Here is a 21,255-nt window from a genome sequence, read left to right as displayed (position 1 = left end):
TCCAGGCCAGCTCTCTGCTGTGGCCCCGGAGTGCAGTGGAGGATGGCCCAAGTGCTTGGGCCCTGCACCCCATGGGAGACCAGGAGAAGCACCTGGCTCCTGCCAACGGATCAGCGCGTTGCGCCAGCCGCAGCGCACCGGCCGCGGCAGCCATTGGAGGGTGAACCAACGGCAAAGGAAGACCTTTCTCTGTCTGTCTCTCTCTCTCACTGTCCACTCTGCCTGTCAAAAAAAAAAAAAAAAAAAAAAAGAATTAAGAAGAAAATTTCCTTAAAATGAAAACATAAAAACTTGATGCATATTTTTAGAAAAATACTAGCAAAAATCACCTCAATAACAGATTCAGGGATTATAATAACTCATTCATCTGGAAGTCATTTATTTGGTGACCTCAACTATTCCCCCACACATACACTCACAAATAGTCAAACAACAAAGAAAGGTCATGAGAAGAGACATAATGAAGTCACCAGACTAAAGCCCATGCCATTTACAAATAGGAGTCAGAGCCTGTTTACCCTGTCTTTACATATATCTCCATCAGAAAAGATTTTCTAACCTGCAGATAATCAGAGCAGCATTAGAAGGTAGGAAAGGGAGTTCTGGAAGAATGTTTGGTCTCAGCCAGTGATGGCTGACACAGGATCACCAGGACAACCACCAGAAGCTGCCTCCTGCAGAAGATGGGAGCACGAACAGGAAGGTCCTTTCAATCCCAAGGAGCTGGTCAGATCACGTGATTGTTCCAACTTAGCCAGCATCACACACCTTGTTGCCGGTCTAAATGTGTCCTCACATTTTTCAGACCCTCAGTTTCCCCTGATTCTGGTGGGCCTCAGGAGAGCCTCAGAGGAAAGTCAGTGTCTATAGCCATGATCAGGATCCAGATGGAGAGTTGAGACCATAGTTCTTGACTGGCACAATGTGGTAGTTGATACAGCACAATGGAGAAAAAGCATCTAATCCCCCCAATAGAGAGGTGTATCTGAAAACTTATGAGGTATACATTTAAGAGACATTTAATGCAGAGATAATCAATCCTATATCCCTCAAGATCCCTCAAAGCTGCCCCTGTTTGATAACAGGGTTGCACAACAATTAGAATCCAAATCCTTAGGTTTGGGCCCTGAGCACCTTACATGTGGTACAGTGCTTAATACAAGATTACTTGATTAACTTATAAGCCTATAAATTATCAACTAAGAGGGAACTTATGTTTGAGGTACTATGCTTGAAGCAGAAAAGGGAGTCTTTATTACAGAGAATTTCTAATAAGTGTAATTAAGATAAAATAGTTCTGGAGTACCTAATAAGCTTCAGTTATCTGGAAAATTCACTTATGTGGAGCATCTTATGTAAAAAACATGACATGACTAGACCTAGATGACAACAAGTTTTACCTGCTATTGATGAGACCAACTACAAACAAGATCTTGACTCCGATATTCTCACCATTAAACGGGGAGACTATGGCCTAGACCCATTAGACCACACAATTACTGTGTGGGTGGACAATTGGATACTAAGTTTCTTTCTTGGCTTAGAGTCAGTGAAGTACATAGAAAAACTAAGACATTATGAGATTCAAGATAATATATATTAATGTTCTTTGGAGAAGCACAAAGAGTCCTTAATTTTCATGATTCCTGGCAACCAAGTCATAAAGAAGATCATGTTTCTCAGTAGAAAAATGAAATAATTGGTGGTTGTGTTCTACCAAGTAGTCAGCATCAAGAAAACCATAAATATGAATGACTACATTTCTTAACTGCCAGCTATAAATTCTTAAACTGGTTAGGATGATACTTCAAGCCTGAGAAAAAGACAAATTGAAATGTATAGCTTTCCTTAAATAAGAAAACTCTGCAATCAGAAACAACAGTAGAGAAAAGATTGATGGATGAATAAATATTTGTTATGTAAGGGATTAAGCTTGATGCCAAAAGAAATCCAAAAGATGGTTCTACTCTCAGAGAGTTGATGGTCTGGTCAGGAAGACAGACCTTTACATAAATAACCACAGGCCGACACAGGACCAGTTTACTTCCAGAAGAGAGATGGCGTTCGCAGCCAGCACTGAATGCTTTCTATGTACCTAGGACTGTGTGAACTGCTTTCCCTGAGGGAATTCACTAAAACTCAGCCTAATATTAGCCCCTTTTTACAGATGAGAAAATGGAAAAAGTAGTTAAGTCACATAACTCACATGTGGTGGAGGAAAAAACAAAAACCAAGTCTGGCTCCAGAAGCCACGTTCTTAAAACTATACTCTTCTGGGTCTCAGAAGAGATGAGTTGTATGAGTGAGTCACTGAACAGATTATTTTAGGCTGATGCAGAATATAAGAAGGCTTTCTGGGAAAGTCAGAATTTGTGCTGGATCTAAAAGTTTAGGGAGCTCTTGAATTTGTAGGAACTTGCGGGAGGACATTTTCAAGGGAGGAAGCAGTCTTGGAGATGTTTGGAAGGTGGAAAATTATGATGCACATGGCAAATTTATTACCACAAATCTTTGGATTGGTCTTTATTAGGAGGATGTAGTATATTTAAGGGAAAAAAAAAAAAAAAAAAAACCAACCTTCACCCTAACCTGTATGGTATCCTCTACATTGGTGATTGGTGATTGTCATCATCATCCACCTAGTGCCTAAGAAAGAATTCAAAACATAACCCCAAACTTGTTCCCTCATTTCTCCGTTCTCTTAAAGAAAGGTAATTCTATTCTGAAGAACTCGATAGAATGTACAATTTGATCTTTAGACCTTATAAAAGAAATGGCTAACATTTTTCTGTAATAATAGCCAAAATGAGAGCTTAAATTATGATTCCACAGCTAGATTTACTTAGCCATGGGCATAGTAAATCGGCAAAACCTTCCTTTTTTTTTTTTTTTTAACAAAACAAAGGGAGAGAGTTTTGCTAATCACTTAAAATTTAATAAATAAGGTGGTTATCATTTTTGACATAGCTTTCCTCATGGGCATTGTCTACCTCAAAGAAGAACCACTATCAGAATTTGCCTGTGACTACAAATTTCTAGTTTAGGCCACCAAAGATTAGGGTCAGAGCACCCCCCCTGACTTGCATTCTCTTAAAGGTTTCCTCTGGTCTGCATGAACAAAAACCAGGAGGAAGAGGAAGCTAGGCTGCAGAAGCAACGTAAAGATAGGTGGTAGGCCAATTAATGCTGCTTCCCTTTTAGACACACCACCTACCTTCTCTTCAAGCCAGCTCTCCTCCCAGGCCAGCTAAGTAATGGAAGTCAACAGGGTGCCTCCCTTATGATGTACCACACGTAAAGAGATATAAATAGGCCTGAGCCTCATCACTGACAAGGCCTTAAGCCCACCTGATTATTTTCGAGCCCTTTCTGTCAGTTTGTATTTGCCTCTCAATGAAAAAACTCACTCATGGTTTAGACACTTTTCTTGGGGCCTCTAATAATGACTCTGTCCTTGGTTTTAGATCCTATGATTTTAGATCCTGTTAGTTTAAACTGCTTGTTAGATTTGTTTTTTCCAGACTTAAAGTAAAATTCTAGGTGGCCACGCACATGAAACCTCCAAAGGAGGCAGTTTCTGCAAGCTGGTACTGCATGCCCCTGGAGAAGCCACCTCCTGCTGAGAAGCCACCTCCTGCTGCAAGCCTGCCTTGACCGTCTTCCCAAAGACGCCCCTTTTCAGCATGAAGCAGCCAGAGGGATCATCGCCCAGGTCCCCCTAACAGATGTGAGGGCTCTCATCTCCAGGAGTGGGGAATGTGAGGAGTCAAATGGGTTAATAGTCAGGGGATTCCAATGGAATTTGGGGCATAAAATACTTGCTTCCTTCCCCAAAACTTTATCTTTAGCAAGAACTAACAGGGCTGCCCTCCTTCCTTGGAATATCCAAATTTACCATGAGAATAGCAAGGGAGCTCCTCCAGAGCTCACAGCTTATTGTGAAAACAAGTTATCAACCCCACCCTTAGCAGGCCAGACAGGATGGAGAATTATAAATGAGGTCTTCGATGGTTTTTTGTCCCTGCCTGGTAACGGAATGCCAATCTAATCATCAAGTTTTTCTTCCTTTGAAATTGTACTTAAAGCTGACAGCCACCAGTCCCCTTTGGGTTCTCCTCTCTTGGAAGCCCCACTCCATGCTGCTCTGGCTGGAAGTCTCTAATAAATATTTTTAATCTCAAAAAAAAAAAAAAAAAAAAAAAAAAAAAGAATAACCCAAGGCTCTCCACCTCATCCCCATCACTCACAATCACCACCTCCACATGTACCCCAAATCCTCTTCCTCTCCGTTCCCACTGTCATTGCCCAAATTGAAGCTCCTTTGACGTCCTACCTCTACTCTCTGACCCTGAGTTCCCAGCTTCAGTCTCTAAACACTCATCTACTCTCCTCATCAATTCCAGAGTATCTTTCCAAAATTCCATCTGGCCAGTGATTCCCTCCCTACAGGAAAAAAAAAAAATCCAGATTTGTTATAGAGCCATGGAAGACCACTTGTTATCTGGCCCCTACCTGCCTTTCCAGTCAAGTCTTCTGCTACTTCCATATAGGTACCCTGTATTTCAGCCACAGCAACCTACTTGTTCTCTGAAAGTAATATTCTCTCTACAGACAGCTTTCTATCCTGAAAACCTGTCTCCATCCATACCACAAACCTCAGCCCCTATTTCTACTCAGAAAATTCCTGTTTGGTGATTCTGCCTGTATTCTTCCTCTGAAAGTCTTTGATGACCACCCAGTGCAGGTTAGTTGTTTTTTCTGGGGTCTCACACCACATCATAATTGCTTCTTTGTGTCTCATTACTCAACAGATGATAAAAACTTCACAGGCAGGAGCTAGAAGACTCATACCTGTATTTCTCAGGATTTACTCCACAGTTGATAATTGCAAGAGGGGACTTATTTATTTATATTTAGAACTCTGGGATCATATACACACACACCCAGCTCTAGCCTCTTATACACCCTCCTCTTAACAGAAGAGAATTTGCCTTAAAGTGCTTTAAAACTGATTAAACCAGACTGAAGGAAGTGATTCACTTTAGTTTAAATCCAAAGTGTGCTGACCCCTCAAGGACTAGCAATGATCTCTCCATCTCAAGGAGAAGGTCATGGAGTATACAACTGTTTGGCCACAGATTTTGCTCATAATCCTGCAATATAGATGTAGAGGCCATCCTTTCTTGTATAAAGAGATATATAGATATAATGTCCTGTCATTCTAGTTACTTCTGTTTTTCCAGTAATTTTCTTATACTGTCTGCTTTTTGATAACTTCTCCTTTTCCCTAACTTAAGCCCAATTTACCAGCACTCTGGGCTCCAGCTGCAGGATCCTGTTGCCCTGTCTGCTTTTACCCTTGGGGTTGGTCTTTCTGCTTTGCTGCATACCCCCTGCTTCCTGGGATGACTTGAACCCTCCAGAATTCTACTGTGATTTCTCATCTTGCCCCAAAGCTGACTGATGGTGGGTCCTGCTTTGGGATTGGTCGTGGTAGTTTGGTACTAGTAAGTGGTAGTAGTAGTAATATACATTGAAGATTTGCTATGAGCTGGGTACTCTGCTAAGCAATGATCCTATGGGTTATCAGAATAGTTTTCATAGTACTCCAGTGAAAGCTAGTAACATAAGGAGCTCAAACTCAAACCCACACCTATCTGATTGCAGGGTATAGAAACAGCTAAACAGGGCTTGTGAAGGGTAAATATAAGAAGCTGTATCTCCCTTCCCCTACCTGGTTACAGGCTGTCAGCCCCTCCTACTTTCTGACCACCCATCTGCTTGCTGGACCATCAGAGGGAAAGACTATTACGATGGTCACTGTTGTCTTTTCTCCGTATCTCTAACTTTTTACTTTGTCAGGTCCTCAGCCATAACTCTTTCCACTCTCTGTTTTTAAGGTTGGATAGTTAAGTACACAAGAATGCCATCACACACACACACACACACACACCCTACTGCTTGTGCATACTTGTACATACCTTGTACATACTTCATTCTTTATTACACAGTGCCATGGCTGTAACATCTCTGCCTCCTCCATTTGACACTGAGCTTCCTGAGGCCCAGGGTTATATCTGTCTCACCTGTGCTTCCTCGTACCCAGCACACAGTAGCCCCCAATTTGACTGTTCAACAGATCAGAACCCTCACAGTCATGAAACCAGCTTACTAACCTAATGGGAGGAACAGAGTGCAGGGAGGTGTTTGCAGGATGATCCTACTAGAACTTTAAGATGGCAATCATTTCTGAAACACAGTTATTAAATTATCAAGTCTTATCTTCAGTGAACCAAGGTAAATAATAGTTCTCTCCCTGTCACACTGGTATCTCAAAGCAAAGGAACAAAGCTAGAGACCAGATACTCCTCACAGAGTCATTACCCTCCACTGAGAACAAACAGTAAGTATGCAATCTCACTAATCGCCATCAGCTAGATATTTGTTAGCTATTAGTGACAAAGTCCAAGTGGAATCAAAACCACATCTTACTCACTTTTGGAGACCCCACTACTTAGTATGTGCTCAAAGAACAGGTACTAAACAGGGAAGGCTTTTGGTGCAGCAGTTAAGACTACACTTGGGACTCCAGTATCCCACGTTGGAATACCTGTGCTCAAGTCTCAGATCCATTCACAATGCCAGCTTCCTGCTAATGCACACCCTGGGAGAGGGGAAGTGATGGATCAAGTAGATGGGTCCCTGTCACCTATGTGAGTGACCTGGATTGAGTTCCTAATTCCCAGGCATTTGGGCTCCTGGAAGTGGTGGGCAGTGGAGGCGAGACGAGGCAGGGATGCGCAGACAGAGGCTTGGTGTCTTCCCTGAAATAAGGGCATCACCTCCAGCCTGTCGAGCTCCCCGACACCCAGATGGATCAGAGACTGCACTCATGGGGTACTTTCTTACCGCTAAGTCAAGAAACAAGAAGGATATAGAAACTGTGAATTGTCTCTTCCATCTTCCCGTCCCCTGACTTCCATATTTTCCGTTTACCATAATAGGTTTATTTTTCATTCAAATTCCAGGATTTCATATTGGGTCTGGAATACCACTGGGAGCATGCGGAGTCCTCCCTCCCATGTGCTGTATCAGGCACAATTGTAGGCACCGAGCACACTGTGATTTAAAAAAAGTCACCTACAGTTTCATGGAGTTTACGTTTAAGAGAGACAGTGAGCAAGTAAACAAAGAGGTGCACAGAATACCACAGGCCGATAAACATACTGAGGATATGAAGTGGGGAAATGGAACAAGAGTCACTGAGCAAGGACAGAAGCATCTTATAAATGTGGGGGCCGGGGAGGTCTTTTTTTTTAAGATTATTTATTTATTTATTTATTTGAGAGGTAGAGTTACAGACAATGAGAGGAAGAGACAGAGAGAAAGATCTTCCTTCTGTTGGTTCACTCCCCAGCTGGCCACAACAGCCAGAGCTGCACTGATCCGAAGCCAGGAGCCAGTAGCTTCTTCCTGGTCTCCCATGCGGGTGCAGGGGCCCAAGCACTTGGGCCATCTTCTGCTTTCCCAGGCCATAGCAGAGAGCTGGACTGGAAGAGGAACAGCTGGGACTAGAACCGGCACCCATATGGCTGCCAGCGCCGCAGGCAGAGGAGTAACCTACTGCGCCATGGAACCGGGCCCCTGGGGAGATATTTTTTAATGTTTGGTTATTTATTTTCCTCTACTTGAAAGGCAGAGAGAGAGAGAGAGAGAATATCTTCCATTTGCTGTGCCACTTCCCAAACGCCTACAACAGCCAGCACTGGGTCAGGCCAAAGCCAGGAGCCTGGAACTCCATCCAGGTCTCCCACGTGGGTGACAGGGCACTTGAACGATCATCTGCTGCCTCCCAGGACAGGTTGGCAGGAAGATGGATCAGAAGCAGAGTAGCCAAGTCTCAAATCAGCACTCTGATATGGGATGCAAGGAGCAGCTTAACCTGCTATGCCACAATACCTACCCCTGGAATAGACATTTTTGAGGAGGCCCCAGTATAAAAATAACAATGATCCCTTCTCACCCAAGCAAACTTTCTTGAACACATTTATTAATGAAAGAGTCATCTTCAGTTATTTTATCCTTCAAAGAAGGATGTTTGTCAAGTACAATGACTTATCCATAGAAGATGTTCTGTAAGTGACCACTACCTAATTAACTCTCCTCCCCTGTTCACTCAGCAGCCCATTAATTAGAAAAAACCATCAGGTTGTTCCAGTGAGCCACTGACAGTTGCTCATTGACAAACTCATTGTTCATCAAAGATTTACCCAAGTACCAGGGACCACCTGATGGTGTATTTTCCTTTCGTTCACCCCAAATGCTCTTCACCCACTGGGATATTATCTGCTGACATCTGACATCTGTTGTTCCTTTCCAAACACTAATCCCTGTGGTGTGTCCTTTGGGTGATCAAGCCCACTCTAAAGCTTGCTATAAAATATTCAAGAAGATTTGGACTCTCCTATTTTGCCATTGACATTTTTACCCCTCCTTTGATTTCTGCTTGGTTTTATTTTTCCTTTGCTTTCCTTTTCATTATGGGCATTCTTTCTTCGGGTACAGCTTTTCCCTTCCTCTGTGCATACCACACAGCCTTAGCCATGCGCTTTCAAACTTATAAAACTCACAGAGCTCAAACAAGTTACATTTTTTAGGAAAAAGTCCGTGTACTAGCGTGATTTTATTAGAAAATAAAACTTTTTAAAAGGTCAAATCTATTTTCCTGGTAAAGACATGTTTTTCATATTTAGAGTCTATCAAAATTTATACTTCCGAGACCTGTCATAAACTCCTAGGTGTTAGGAACCCCTCCCTCATCACTGCTCTTTGAAGTTAGAAGTTTAAACCAAGTATAATAAAAAAAACACACTTACATATTTATATTTGTCCAATACCATTCATTCCAAGGCATAAAAAGAACCTTCAAACAAACTAAAGTCTACAACCACTTTTTTTCCACAGGTAAATATTATGATGAATAAGTAGTAGCAAAGGTATGGTAATGTGCCAGATACACAGTGAAAGCTGTGCTAAAACTAAAATAGAAATGTCTTCATTAACTATTTCTATTATATTTCCCCCTTCTATTACTTCCAACAGACCTCTTTTCTCATCTTCAAATTTTCTGCTCATTGACTAATTTTGAAGGGAAAGGAATCTCTCTTCAAATCACCTCAATGACAAAGTACTGAAACTGTTAACCAGCGTGTTATTCAATAGGAAAGCTACAACAGAATAGTTTCGTTGGGAAGTACAGTTTGCCTGAAATTCTCATCTTTCCAGATGTTTTGGAAGTTTCCTTTATTCACCAAGCCAAAGAAACTGGGATACATAATTGGCTTTGAAATTGGCAGGTAATTTCAACATGGTTTACAAGTATCAAAGTCTTTCCTGAATCTTTCCCCATGCTCATATGTTCATAGCTTCTGAACCTCTGAAATTTTCAGAACAATCCCTATGAGAAAAGTCCTCAAAAGGGAACTTGTTCTTCATTTCTGATCCATTTTTTTTAATCTGATAGAGCATGTAGTAAGACTCTTGTTAAGTCTTCAAAACCTCTGGTCTTATTATTAATAAATTAACCAGAAGCCATGTTCTATTTAATGAATCTCCCCAGAATGTCCTTAATAGACATTCATTTGCTTTACAATGTAAATACTGGGAGATTCAGGGATTCCAGGAAAGGGAGGTAGGATGCACTGAGAAACAGGCCAGTTCACATCCCAGCTCCATTCATTTCCATCACAGGAAATGTGGGCAAGTAAATTTCTTTTGTAGGCCTCAGGTTCACGCAGACATGGGGCAAAAGGACTTTTGATTCCATCTCTTCTGCTCTAACATGATATTTTATGCATTTCTGGAAAGTTACGACTGGAAAGCAACAGGCAAAGTAATAGAGAAGAAATAAGTTGTCTTTAGCTTCGTTTTCACCTGAAACTGGCCCATCAGGTCGTCTTGGTGCGTAATCCTGTGGTGGAGATGAGAGGGTGGGAGAGTCTGCATGAGAGAGAGAAGGGAATCCAAATTACCCTCTTATCTGGACCCCACAGCTGGATAACAGCATTAACCCATTTGTGAGGGCTCTCTCATCACCTCTAAAGGTTGCACCTCTCAACACCATTGCTGAGTTTCCAGCACATAAACTTTGAGGGACAACATTCACGCCATAGGAATTATCAAAGGAAGGGGATTTAGAGTACACAGCCTCTACTACACGTCACCAACGAGTGCATGGACCAGAGAGAGAACAGTGAAGATTTTCCCAAGACAGAGCTCCAGCTCTTGACCCCAGCAGAGTGCTTCTAGTTACAGGGAAAACACATTACGTTTCTCTTCTAGCAGAGCAACAGCTAGATAGCTCAGGGGAATTAATTCAGGTGGTCACAGCAAGAGGTTTCCATGTGTGCACATGGCAAAGCCTGTTCAGGAAACACTTCCCAACCACCCACCCTGTGAGGAAGTGCTGCCTCCAGGTCTGTTGGAGCACTCCCCCATTCTAGTTTCCTCCTAATGTGGAAAACCTATGTTTCTGATTATTTTCCCAAACTTGGCGGGAATAGCAGTGAGTAACACATTGCAAAAGAGCTCTGTGCTGGGCAGCATGCAAGATGCAGCCCTTCAGACTCAGGATGGCAATGCCAGGAAAGGCTTGAAGCTTCTGGTTCCCTCCACAGCCTCTGCCCACCCGACTCCCACACACACAAACTCCTCACCCCCTTTTCCATAGAGCAATGGTGTGGGGCCAGCTCAGGAAAGGCCTTCCCATCTGCCCACCCCGCATGGGCCTTTCTAGGCTGCCCCCTCTCTTTGCAACATTTCCTAGCTTCATTCACACTGCAAATTTCATTCCATTAGCGTGTTGAAGCCTCCTCCCAGATTATTAATCAAGATGTGAAATAAGATAAAACTTAATCCCCTGTCCCTCAGCTATGAGTGCTCAAAGCCAGGCTCATTAAACATATCTGTCAACGATGGATTACACTAGCCTTAAGCTCCAAATTGATTGGAAGTGGGGGGGAGGGGGATAGAAAGCATTTGGTTGCACAATATATTCAAGACAAAAATTCCTTTTAAGGTGTGGCCAATTAAATCTGTGCAGAGACAACTATAGATTATCCTCATATCATTCTATAGATTCTTTTCTCCACTTCTTCATAGCAGCTAAAGTGACAGGAAACAGATGCAGAGCCGGGAACGAATAATTCATGTACCATGTGTGTGAAAAGCTGAAAATCATTATGAATGGGAGTAGCGCAACATGCCATACTGGAAGCAAACCCAGTGAATTCCTGCATGGATTCAAACACTATTTCCTTGTGTCAAAAAAGAAAAAAAAAAAAATTGAACTCTGTTAAAGTGCTTAAAGTCACAATTCACTAAGGTTCTTATCTATCATCCTGTCATTAGCATCCTCACCACTGTCCCCATCATGATCAACCTTGTATTGACCTTGGGCCTTTCAAGTTCAAAGCACAAAGCAGACACCCCAGGCAATGAATCACTTGAGGGGTCTGAGTTGGGGGAGTGCTTTCCCAGCGAATGCATTCCCAACCTGTCACTGGAGGATCCACTCAACAGGAGTGTTCCCGGCCCACAGTTTGATGTCATTCGTTGGCATTTTGTCAGATTTCAAATATACATTTTCACCTACCCAACTGACAGCCCTATTTACAGAATCAAAGGAAAAATCATTTTACTGATCTTTCAGCATTTAGAATGTCTCCTCTCCATTTGAGTGTCTCTGGGTGGTAGCCACATTTTAAACACATCCAAGAGGGGGAAAAATTAGGAAAATAAAATTAAATAAGGATATTAATTGTTTTCAGTGAGAAAGAGAGCAATAGGGGAAAAAGAATAAAATCTGAGGATATGTATAATAGGAAACAGATGTGGATGTGAAAGTGGGTCAACGTAACCAAAGCTCCAGACATCTTTCAAAAACATGCTTCAACACATAAACATTTAGCAGCACAATAATTAGGTCAAAACTGCCCAGTTTCAAAACTTCACCTGCATCCCTAAGTGTGCTTTTAATTCCCTGAGATTCAAAAGGACAAGGAGGGTTTCCTTTATTGGAGCTATTTATTAGCAATTCTTTATTTATGATAGAAGATGAAACCAGGCCTATCTATTTCAGTTTTCTGTCCTGGTAGGTTTCCTATTCTGCTTCCCATTCCCAGGCCCCCGTGCTGTTCTATTTGAATTTCCAATGCAGCAGAGGAAATGGCTTCTAAAATATTAAAATCCTGTTTTCATTGACTTTCTTTACGCTTGGTGGCCACATTTCTATTCAGATCAGGTTGCACAGCTTTTAACATTTCCAAGTCTAAATTTAAAGTTAGAGCAGCTTCATGGTACCCCGTAAGTAGACAGCTCTCCTAACAAGGGAAAAAGCCGTCTGCAGATTTCAGAGGAGCCAGACCAATGGAGTCACTCTTTTTAAAAGATTTTCATCCTGCCCCTTAGACAATTTGAAACTGTTTGCACCTACAACTACACTTTAATTTTTATTTTTTACTTTTTGAAAGGTAATGAGACACAGAAAAGACAGTCAGAGATCATCCATTCACCTGTTTACTCCCCAAATGCATGCATCAACCAGGGTTGGGCCAGGCCAAAGCCAGAAGCCAGGTCTCCCACATGGGTGGGCAGGGATCCAACACTTGAACCATCACCTACTGCCTCCCAGAGTCTGCACTAGCAGGAAGCTGGAATCAGAACGGGAGCCAGGACTTAACTCTAGGCACTCTGGCATGGAAAATGGGCATCCCAAGCAGTGTGTTAACTACCGCTCCAAATGCTGGCCCCTGCAAATACATTTTAAAACTGAGGTTTATTTGTAGCAAAACACCAGACTGATAAAGTATCCAAGAAAGAAACTTGCCCAGCTTCATATGGCACGAAAGATAACATCTCACCACATCCCCAGCCCTCACATCGTAACTTTTCTCCTGACCCTCAATCTTGGTTTTCCTAAGTACAGCTCTACACCGGGATGCTTTCTTATTGTTCTAATATAAGCTTTACATCTCTCCTTCCCTGAAGTGCAAGCAGTACAGCCTAGAAAAAATTGAAGCTGGCCATTTCATTCTCTTTGAAAGAATCAGTTTCTAAAACTCCAGCTCAGTCCCTGAAGAAAAATTCTCTGAGAAGTTGCCCCGCAGGGATCATGCTCACTCTTCCCTAAGTAACAATCCTCACTGCCATGTTATAATTGTAACTATTACACCTCTACAGAGTTCTACAGTTCATAGAGCATTTGTATATCTTCATAAGAGACCTGTGACAGAAGGTGGGCAGGATTTGCTTTATCTGGATTATATAGTGGAAATTCACTCAGAGAAGTTACATGAATTGTCTAAGATCACAGAGGTAACGAGTAGAGAAGCCAGGGCTTCTACACCCCAATCCTGTTTCCTTTTCTGCACTGTGTGTGTTTCCATAGCTCCCTTTCCTGAATGCACAGTCCTTCTCTGAAGGCTGTATTGCTCTGATGCCTCTCTTTCATCCCCAGTCCCAGTGGGCCAAAAAGGTTTTGGGAACTCATTCAGACCATGGTCACACATGTGCAGAGGTGGGCTTCCTCCCAACTCACTTTACTTGGACCTGAAGCTGGTCTGGACCATGTCACAGATGGTTTTCAATGGAGCATCTCCTTTCCAGGCATGAAGTTCTGATGAAACAGTAAATAAGACCACCCTTAGCCAGCCACTGAGGATCTGAGTCTAGATTATGCATCCAATTACAGCTACAGTGTGTCCTGCAACAAAGGATACTCAGGTTGCTGAGCCGAAAGCTTCCAGGAGGGCCTCCCCAGGATAGGCCCACCTAAACCAAGACCTGAAAAATGAGGAGGCAAGTGCAGGTGGGGGAAAAGAGGGCAGTGAGTGCACAAGGCACCATGGAAGTGGACACCCACAGATGGTGAAGATGGCAAATTTTATGTAATGTGTATCTAATCACAGTTAAAAATGAAATATATAGAGGCTGGCGCCGCAGCTCAATAGGCTAATCCTCCACCTGTGGCGCCGGCACACCTGGTTCTAGTCCCGGTTGGGGCGCCGGATTCTATCCCGGTTGCTCCTCTTCCAGGCCAGCTCTCTGCTGTGGCCCAGGAGTGCAGTGGAGGATGGCCCAAGTCCTTGGGCTCTGCACCCCATGGGAGACCAGGAGAAGCACCTGGCTCCTGGCTTCGGATCAGCGCGGTGCGCCTGCCGCAGCGGCCATTGGAGGGTGAACCAACAGCAAAAAGGAAGACCTGTCTCTCTGTCTCTCTCTCTCTCACTGTCCACTCTGCCTGTCAAAAAAAAAAAATATATATATATATATATATAGAGAGAGAGAGAGAGAGTGTATCTCTGCTTCAGCATGGATAAATGGCTAAGATCAGTCACATTTGACGCAAATCCCAGGACACCATTTCTGTACCAATGGTCACTGGAAATGCAACCTCTGGCCATGGGAAGCTGTAGCCTCACTACTGGTCAACTCGAATAAGGGACAGTCCTAAGTAAAAAGAGTATCAGGTGTGGTTTCCCCACCTTCTGTCTCCTGTAGAGTTTACTCCCCACAGTCCTTCTCAGGATAAGAAAACTTCCAGATGGGACAAGCAAAGGGAAGGGAGAGTATCCAAGTGTGGCGAACTGAAATGGTGCCAACCGAAAAAGCCTGTGCTTGAAAATGTTATCCTAAGAAATGTATTAATTATACATAAGAAATGTATAATTTCTTATAAGGTGAGCCTTGTAGCTCACCTATTCCTAGGGTTTTGTATTTTATAATACACTTTTGTTTTTAAGGAAGTTCATTCCGAACCTCTCCTTTGGGGATTGACGAGGGGGATGGGATATTGTCCATTCGAGTGATGGCAGCCACTGGGCCTGCTGTGGGTGTCGCTCCTTTCCAGCACAGGGTCAGATTCCATGAGGCCAGCACCGTGCCCAGGATACCTGCAGAACTGCCGGCATTGGGACATTCAGAAGTTGGGCACACAGTGACGAAAGTGTTAGCAACAAGAGGAAAGGGCTACCCCAAAGCCACCACATCTGTTCTGCACACCCAGGTCCCTCCTTTCTTACCTTGTGTCATTGACTCCTCCCAGAACAATGGACTCCTCATAGGCCAATAAGCACCCATAAGGAACCACAAGTGTTTTGCAGTAGACCACATCTGAGAGAGCAAAGGGGAGCAACACTAAAAATCCACCTAAGAGTCTTTTTCATTTTTTTAATTCATAGCCTCAAATAGTTATTTATTCCTCTGTCTACAGAAACACTATAGCCTTGCACCAATGTCACTCCACTCCTCTCACACCCTAGACTCTGGTAACCACCATTCTGCTCTCAAGTCTGTGAGCCTGAATGTTTTAGATTCCACCTGTAAATGAGAACATGTCGTACTTGTCTTCCTGGGCTTGACCTATTGACCCCGTGTGATGTCCCTGGCACCTTTGGTCATCCATGTTGTTGCAGATGACAGAATTTTCCTCTTTTTAAAAGCTGAGCTATATTCCATCGTGTATATGCTATCATGTTTTTTATTTTTTATTACTTTTTGAGAGGAATATGGTTTTATTATTTTTTAATATGTAGGTTCTAAAACTTTTTACTTGGAAATTTTCACAAGTAGGAAAAACAAAAACAATAAAGAACACCAGCATGAAGACAGGTGGTCACATGGCCCAACCACCAGTGTCAGCCCCACCCCCATCCTAATGGGATGCACTGCTCCTACTTCCTTGCCCACCCCTCCCCCCAAAGTTTTAAAAGGACCTATTCCGGAATATGTGGCTCTCTTTCTCTCCATCTCCTGATCTCTCTCTGTCTCTGAATCTCTCTCTTATGCTCTTTTCCTTCTTCGCCCCTTCCCTCTGGTCTGTTGGGTTTCCCCCAATAAATCCTTTCCCTTAAAAAAAAAAAGAACACCAGCATGAATACATATTACATACTTCAGTTGTGGCTCTATTAAGTGTATATTAATATAAAACTTCCATAACAGGGTCTCATCTTATATTGTATTAAAAATGAATATACAGGGAAATCAGAGAAAACTATAGAATCCTGGATTCTGTGGCAGTTGGGACACTCTTATTAGAGCCAGTGAAGGGGCCCCAAAACATGTTATCATGTTTTTTAAATCCATTCACCTGTTTATGAACATCTAGTTTGATTCCATATCTTGGTTACTGTGACTAATACTGCAACAAACATTGGAGTGCAGATATCTCTTTGACTATATATCCTTTAGATATATAGTCAGAAGTGTAATGGCTGAATCATATGGTAATTATATTTTTCATTTTTCGAGGAACCTCCATACAGTTTTACATAATGGCTGCCCTAATTTACATTCCCACCAACAACATGCAAGGGTACACTTTCTCCACATTCACCCCCACATTTATCTTTAACTTTCTGATTAACAGTCATCCTGACAGGCATAAGATGATGTCTCATGGTTTTAATCTGCACTTTCCTAATGATTAGTGATATTGAGTATTTTTTCTTTTGTAAATCTGTTGGCCCTTTGTAGGTCTTCTTTCTTCTGTGTTTTTTTTTTTTTTTAAAGATTTATTTAATTATTTGAAGTCAGAGTTACAGAGAGGGCAAAGAAGAGGCAGAAGAAGAGAGAGCGAGGTTTTCTATCCACTGGTTCACTCCCCAAATGGCTGCAACTGACAGGGCTGGGTCAGGCCAAAGCCAGGAGTCAGGAGCTTCATCCAGATCTCCCACATGGGTGCAGGGGCCCAAGTTCTTGGGCCATCTTCTGCTGCTTTCCCAGGTGCATTAGCAGGGAGCTGGACTGGAAATAGAGCAGCTGGGGCTCAAATGGGTACCCATATGGGATGCCAGTGCTGCAGGAGATGGCTCTGCCCTCTATGCCACAGCACCAGTCCCTTCTGTCTACTTTTGAAAAATGCCTATTTGAATCTCTTACACACTTTAAATCAGATTATTTGTTTACCCAATATTGAGTTGTTTCATTTCCTTATATATTTTGGATATTAACTTCTTATCAATTTTATGGTTTGAAAATATTTTCTTCCAATCTTTGTTTGCCTCCTCACTCTGCTACTTGTTTCCTTCTGCTATGTGGAAGCTTTTTAGTTTGACATAATCCTATTTGTCTATCTTTTGGTTTTGTCACATGAGCTTTTGGTGTCACACCTAAAAATGTACTGCCCACATGAGTGTCATGTAGTTTCCCCCCTATGTTTCTTCTAGTAGCTTCATAGTTTCAGGACTTAGGTTTAGGTCTCTGATATATTTTGAGTTGGTCTGTGCATATGGTATGCAATATGAAATAGTCTTCTGCATGCAAATATCCAGTTTCCCCAACACCCTTTATTGAAAAGACTGTCCTTTTCCCATTGTGCTTTGGTACCTTTATCAAATGTATGGGTTCATTTCAGGGCTTTCTATTCTGTTCTGCTGGTCATTGGCTTTATTTTTATATCAGTACCATGCTGTGTTTTTTTTTGTTTGTTTGTTTGTTTGTTTGTTTTTTTGACAGAGTGGACAGTGAGAGAGAGAGACAGACAGAGAAGACAAAAGGTCTTCCTTTTGCCGTTGGTTCACCCTCCAATGGCCACCGCGCTGTGACCGGCGCTTTGCACTGATCCAAAGCCAGGAGCCAGGTGATTCTCCTGGTCTCCCATGGGGTGCAGGGCCCAAGCACTTGGGCCATCCTCCACTGCACACCCTGGCCACAGCAGAGAGCTGGCCTGGAAGAGGGGCAACTGGGACAGAATCCGGCACCCCGACCAGGACTAGAACCCAGTGTGCCGGCGCCACAAGGTGGAGGATTAGCCTATTGAGCTGTGGTGCCGGCCTACCATGCTGTTTTAATTACCAGAGTTTTATAATACAGTTCGAAGCCAGGCTATGTGATGTCTCCAACTTTGTCTTTGTTTATGATTGGTTTGGTTTATTTGGGGCTCCTTTTTGTTTCATTTGAAACTTAAAATTGCTTTGATGATTTCTGTAAAAAAATGACAATGTAATTTTGATAGGGATCACACGGAATATATAGATTGTTTTGAATAAAATGGACATTTTAACATTAACATTAACATTCCAATCTACGGTCTTAGAGTATCTTTCCATTTATCTTTGTCTTCTTCAATTTCTTTTATCACAGTTTTACAGTTTGCATTGTACAGAACTTTTACTGCCTTGGTTAAATTTATTCCAAGATTTTTTTAAGCTATTGTAAATGTAATTGTTTTCTTGATTTCTCTTTTGGATAATTCGTTGTTAGTGTGCAGAAGCACTACTGATTTTTCTGCTGGTTTTTGAAACCTGAAAATATACTGTGTTCTTTTATTAGTTCCAACCAACTTTTTGATGGAATCTTTAGGATTTGCCATAAATACAATCATGTCATCAGCAAACAGCAACAATTTCATTTCTTCCTTCTCTGGATGCCTTTCATTTCTTTCTCCTGCCTAATTTCTCCAGCAAGGACTCCAGTAATATATTGAACAGGGGTGATAAGAGCGGGCCTTGTAGTCTTATTCCTGATCTTAAAGAAAAAGTTTTCAATTTTTCACCATTGAGTATGATGTCATCTGTGAGCTTGTCATATATGGCCTTTATTATGTTGAAGTGCTTTCCTTCTATAACTAGTTTGTTGAGAGGTTTTATTAAGATAAAGTGCTGAAATTTGTCAAATTCTTTTTCTGCATCTACTGAGATGATCATACAATTCTGGACTTCATTCTGTTAACCACAGTATAGATTTGTGTATGTTGAGCCATCTTTGCATCCCTAACATAAATCCCATTTGATCATGGAGAATGATTTTTCGAATGCAGTACTTACTTCAGATTGCCTTTAGTATGTTGAAGATTAACCAAGATTCTCAAATTCTATACCAATATTTGTTTCAGAGGGCCAGCACTGTGGTGTGGCAAGTAAAGCTGCCACCTATGGTGCCAGCATCCACATGGGCACCAGTTCAAGTCCCGGCTGCTCCATTTTTGATCCAGCTCTCTGCTATGGCCTAGGAAAGCAGTGGAGGATGGCCTAAGTCCTTATGCCCCTGCACCTGGCTTCTGGTTTTGGATCAGTGCAGCTCTGGCCATTAAGGCCATCTGGGGAGTGAACCAGCAGATGAAGTACCTCCCTGCCCCCGCCTCTGCTTTTCTACATGTCTGTAATTCTGACTTTCAAATAAATAAAGAAATCTTTTTAAAAATTTATCTCAGAAAGAAAAAGTATATTATTTCTTAAAAGTAATCATTTTCATCTTTAACAGTCTTAATATGACTATGAATATGGATAATATTCCAAATTAATTCTGATGCTTTTGAAAAAGCAGAGATTTATTTTTCAAAAATATTACTGAAATGGCCAGCGCCGTGGCTCACTAGGCTAATCCTCTGCCTTGCAGCGCCGGCACACCGGGTTCTAGTCCCGGTTGGGGCACCAGATTCTGTCCTGGTTGCCTCTCTTCCAGGCCAGCTCTCTGCTGTGGCCCGGGAGTGCAGTGGAGGATGGCCCAAGTGCTTGGGTCCTGCACCCCATGGGAGACCGGGATAAGCCCCTGGCTCCTGCCATCGGATCAGCGCAGTGTGCCAGTCGCAGCACGCCAACCGCGGCGGCCATTGGAGGGTGAACCAACGGCAAAAGGAAGACCTTTCTCTCTGTCTCTCTCTCTCACTGTCCACTCTTCCTGTCAAAAAAAAAATTACTGAAATAACACAGGTTGCAAAGTATTAGTGCTAGATCAGTGAGGAAAAGGGTGACTAGAAATTTGAAATTTGAAACAGGTTTCCCATAAAAAACATCTTTTACATGGTAGTTGGACATCTGAACAGTCCACACACACACAAAAACCCACTATTCAGTTTTAATGGCATGACTCAATTCATGATCTCATGTTACTAGAAGCACCTATCCTATGCAGAATGAGGGCCGTTTTCTGCAAAATGCAGGCTCCGATTTTGCCCCTACTCAATTTTATCCTTCAGAATGAGTTTGAGGATATCTTGTCTCTTGGGTTCTTCCAGAACTAGATCCCGAAAAAACATTTTACTGCAAGTGGTATTTGCAGAGTGTAGGAACATAGGTAAAAGTGATACAGGGAAGAAATAGCAGCTATCAAACCATCACAGAGCAATAATCTAAAGCTTAATCCCACAGGGAAATTCTAGAAATGAGTAAAAAAAACATAAGCTTCTAAATAATCCCACCCAAGGAGCAAGGGCATTTGGGTACTTATGTTTCAACTCCTGAGAGTCGTTAGAGGAATGGCTTTTTGGCAGGGGGCACAGAGATACAGATACCAACAGTTGGAAGTCATCAGCATATACTAAGAGGTTTTGGGGACATGTCAAGCACTGAGGATTAGGAAAGAAAATAGTGCCTCCTATTATATAGTTAGGACATTAAAGACAAAGAGAAGTGACCCCATCCCATCAAAAGAGAAATTCCCAGAGGCATCTTCTGGGTCCACCAGCCTGCTGGATGTCTGTTCTATGTCCAGTCCTCCCCAACCTGCACTGCCCTCAAGTGGAGAGGAGGTAAGGGGATTAGCCCTTGTGAATTAGAAATAGGAGACTATTGTAAGTGTAAACTTTGGTTTAAAATGACAGCTAAATGATCAATGAGAAGTGAGTTCCTCCCTTTGTGACTTGTAAAAATAGCTCCATTTCTGTGCTTTCTGGTGGCAGTTGACACCCTCCAGAAAGCTGAGATGCCGACTTATTAAAGGGTTTAAGCAGTAGGGGACCACTTACCTCCTGTCCTTTTGCAGCATCAGTAAAATCAATATCCACCGTCCAAATTGGGGTCTCCTGTTACATTGTAGTGCAGCACTCAGTGCAACAGTAGGGTGGACACCCATGTGTGTAGAACAGAGGTAATGTATATAACACATGTTGTAACAAGAAGATGTGGGGAAGGCAGATCCCCTCTGTGAGTAACCCAAGCCTCCCATGGTGCCTCAAATAAAGAGAGCCTCATCTGGTTTTGTCATGCCATCTGTCCTGTCTGGGTCTTTGGCTGTTGTTACTTCTTTCTATTTCACCAACAGGCCAGGACAGTTGTTCTATTGATAAATAAGCCAACAATTCAATAGGTTTTTTTTTCTAACTATTAACTTCTCTGTAAACTAAAATAAGGAACTACCGAGCACAGAAAGTGTTTCAGACATGAAGAAAACCACTTTCCCAAGGGAGAATATGGTAGGAGTAACAATGGCCTGGGAAGAGTTGGGAAATTCAGTCCTGATCACAGGAAGCTCCTTCCC

At 42.4% G+C, this 21,255-nt stretch overlaps 1 protein-coding gene across 6 annotated transcripts in view; it reads right to left on the bottom strand.

Moving 5' to 3' along the window:
• The window catches only part of MTERF1 (mitochondrial transcription termination factor 1), a 410,515-nt gene that overhangs the window by 233,561 nt on the left and 155,699 nt on the right, over window positions 1–21,255 (bottom strand). For 3 of the 6 annotated variants that reach the window (XM_062178072.1, XM_062178073.1, XM_062178074.1), the window contains exon 4: window positions 9,934–9,999. The exons of the other annotated variants lie outside the window; for them this stretch is intronic. In XM_062178072.1, the coding sequence (XP_062034056.1) occupies window positions 9,934–9,999 (66 nt within the window). The remainder of the gene's footprint in view (window positions 1–9,933; window positions 10,000–21,255) is intronic. 6 annotated transcript variants of the gene reach the window in all.

The sequence above is a fragment of the Lepus europaeus genome, chromosome 20 (genome assembly GCF_033115175.1).
Source record: "Lepus europaeus isolate LE1 chromosome 20, mLepTim1.pri, whole genome shotgun sequence".
Classification (NCBI taxonomy): Eukaryota; Metazoa; Chordata; class Mammalia; order Lagomorpha; family Leporidae; genus Lepus; species Lepus europaeus.
Note: the sequence above shows the minus strand (reverse complement) of the source record. Positions and strands in the feature narration are given on the sequence as shown.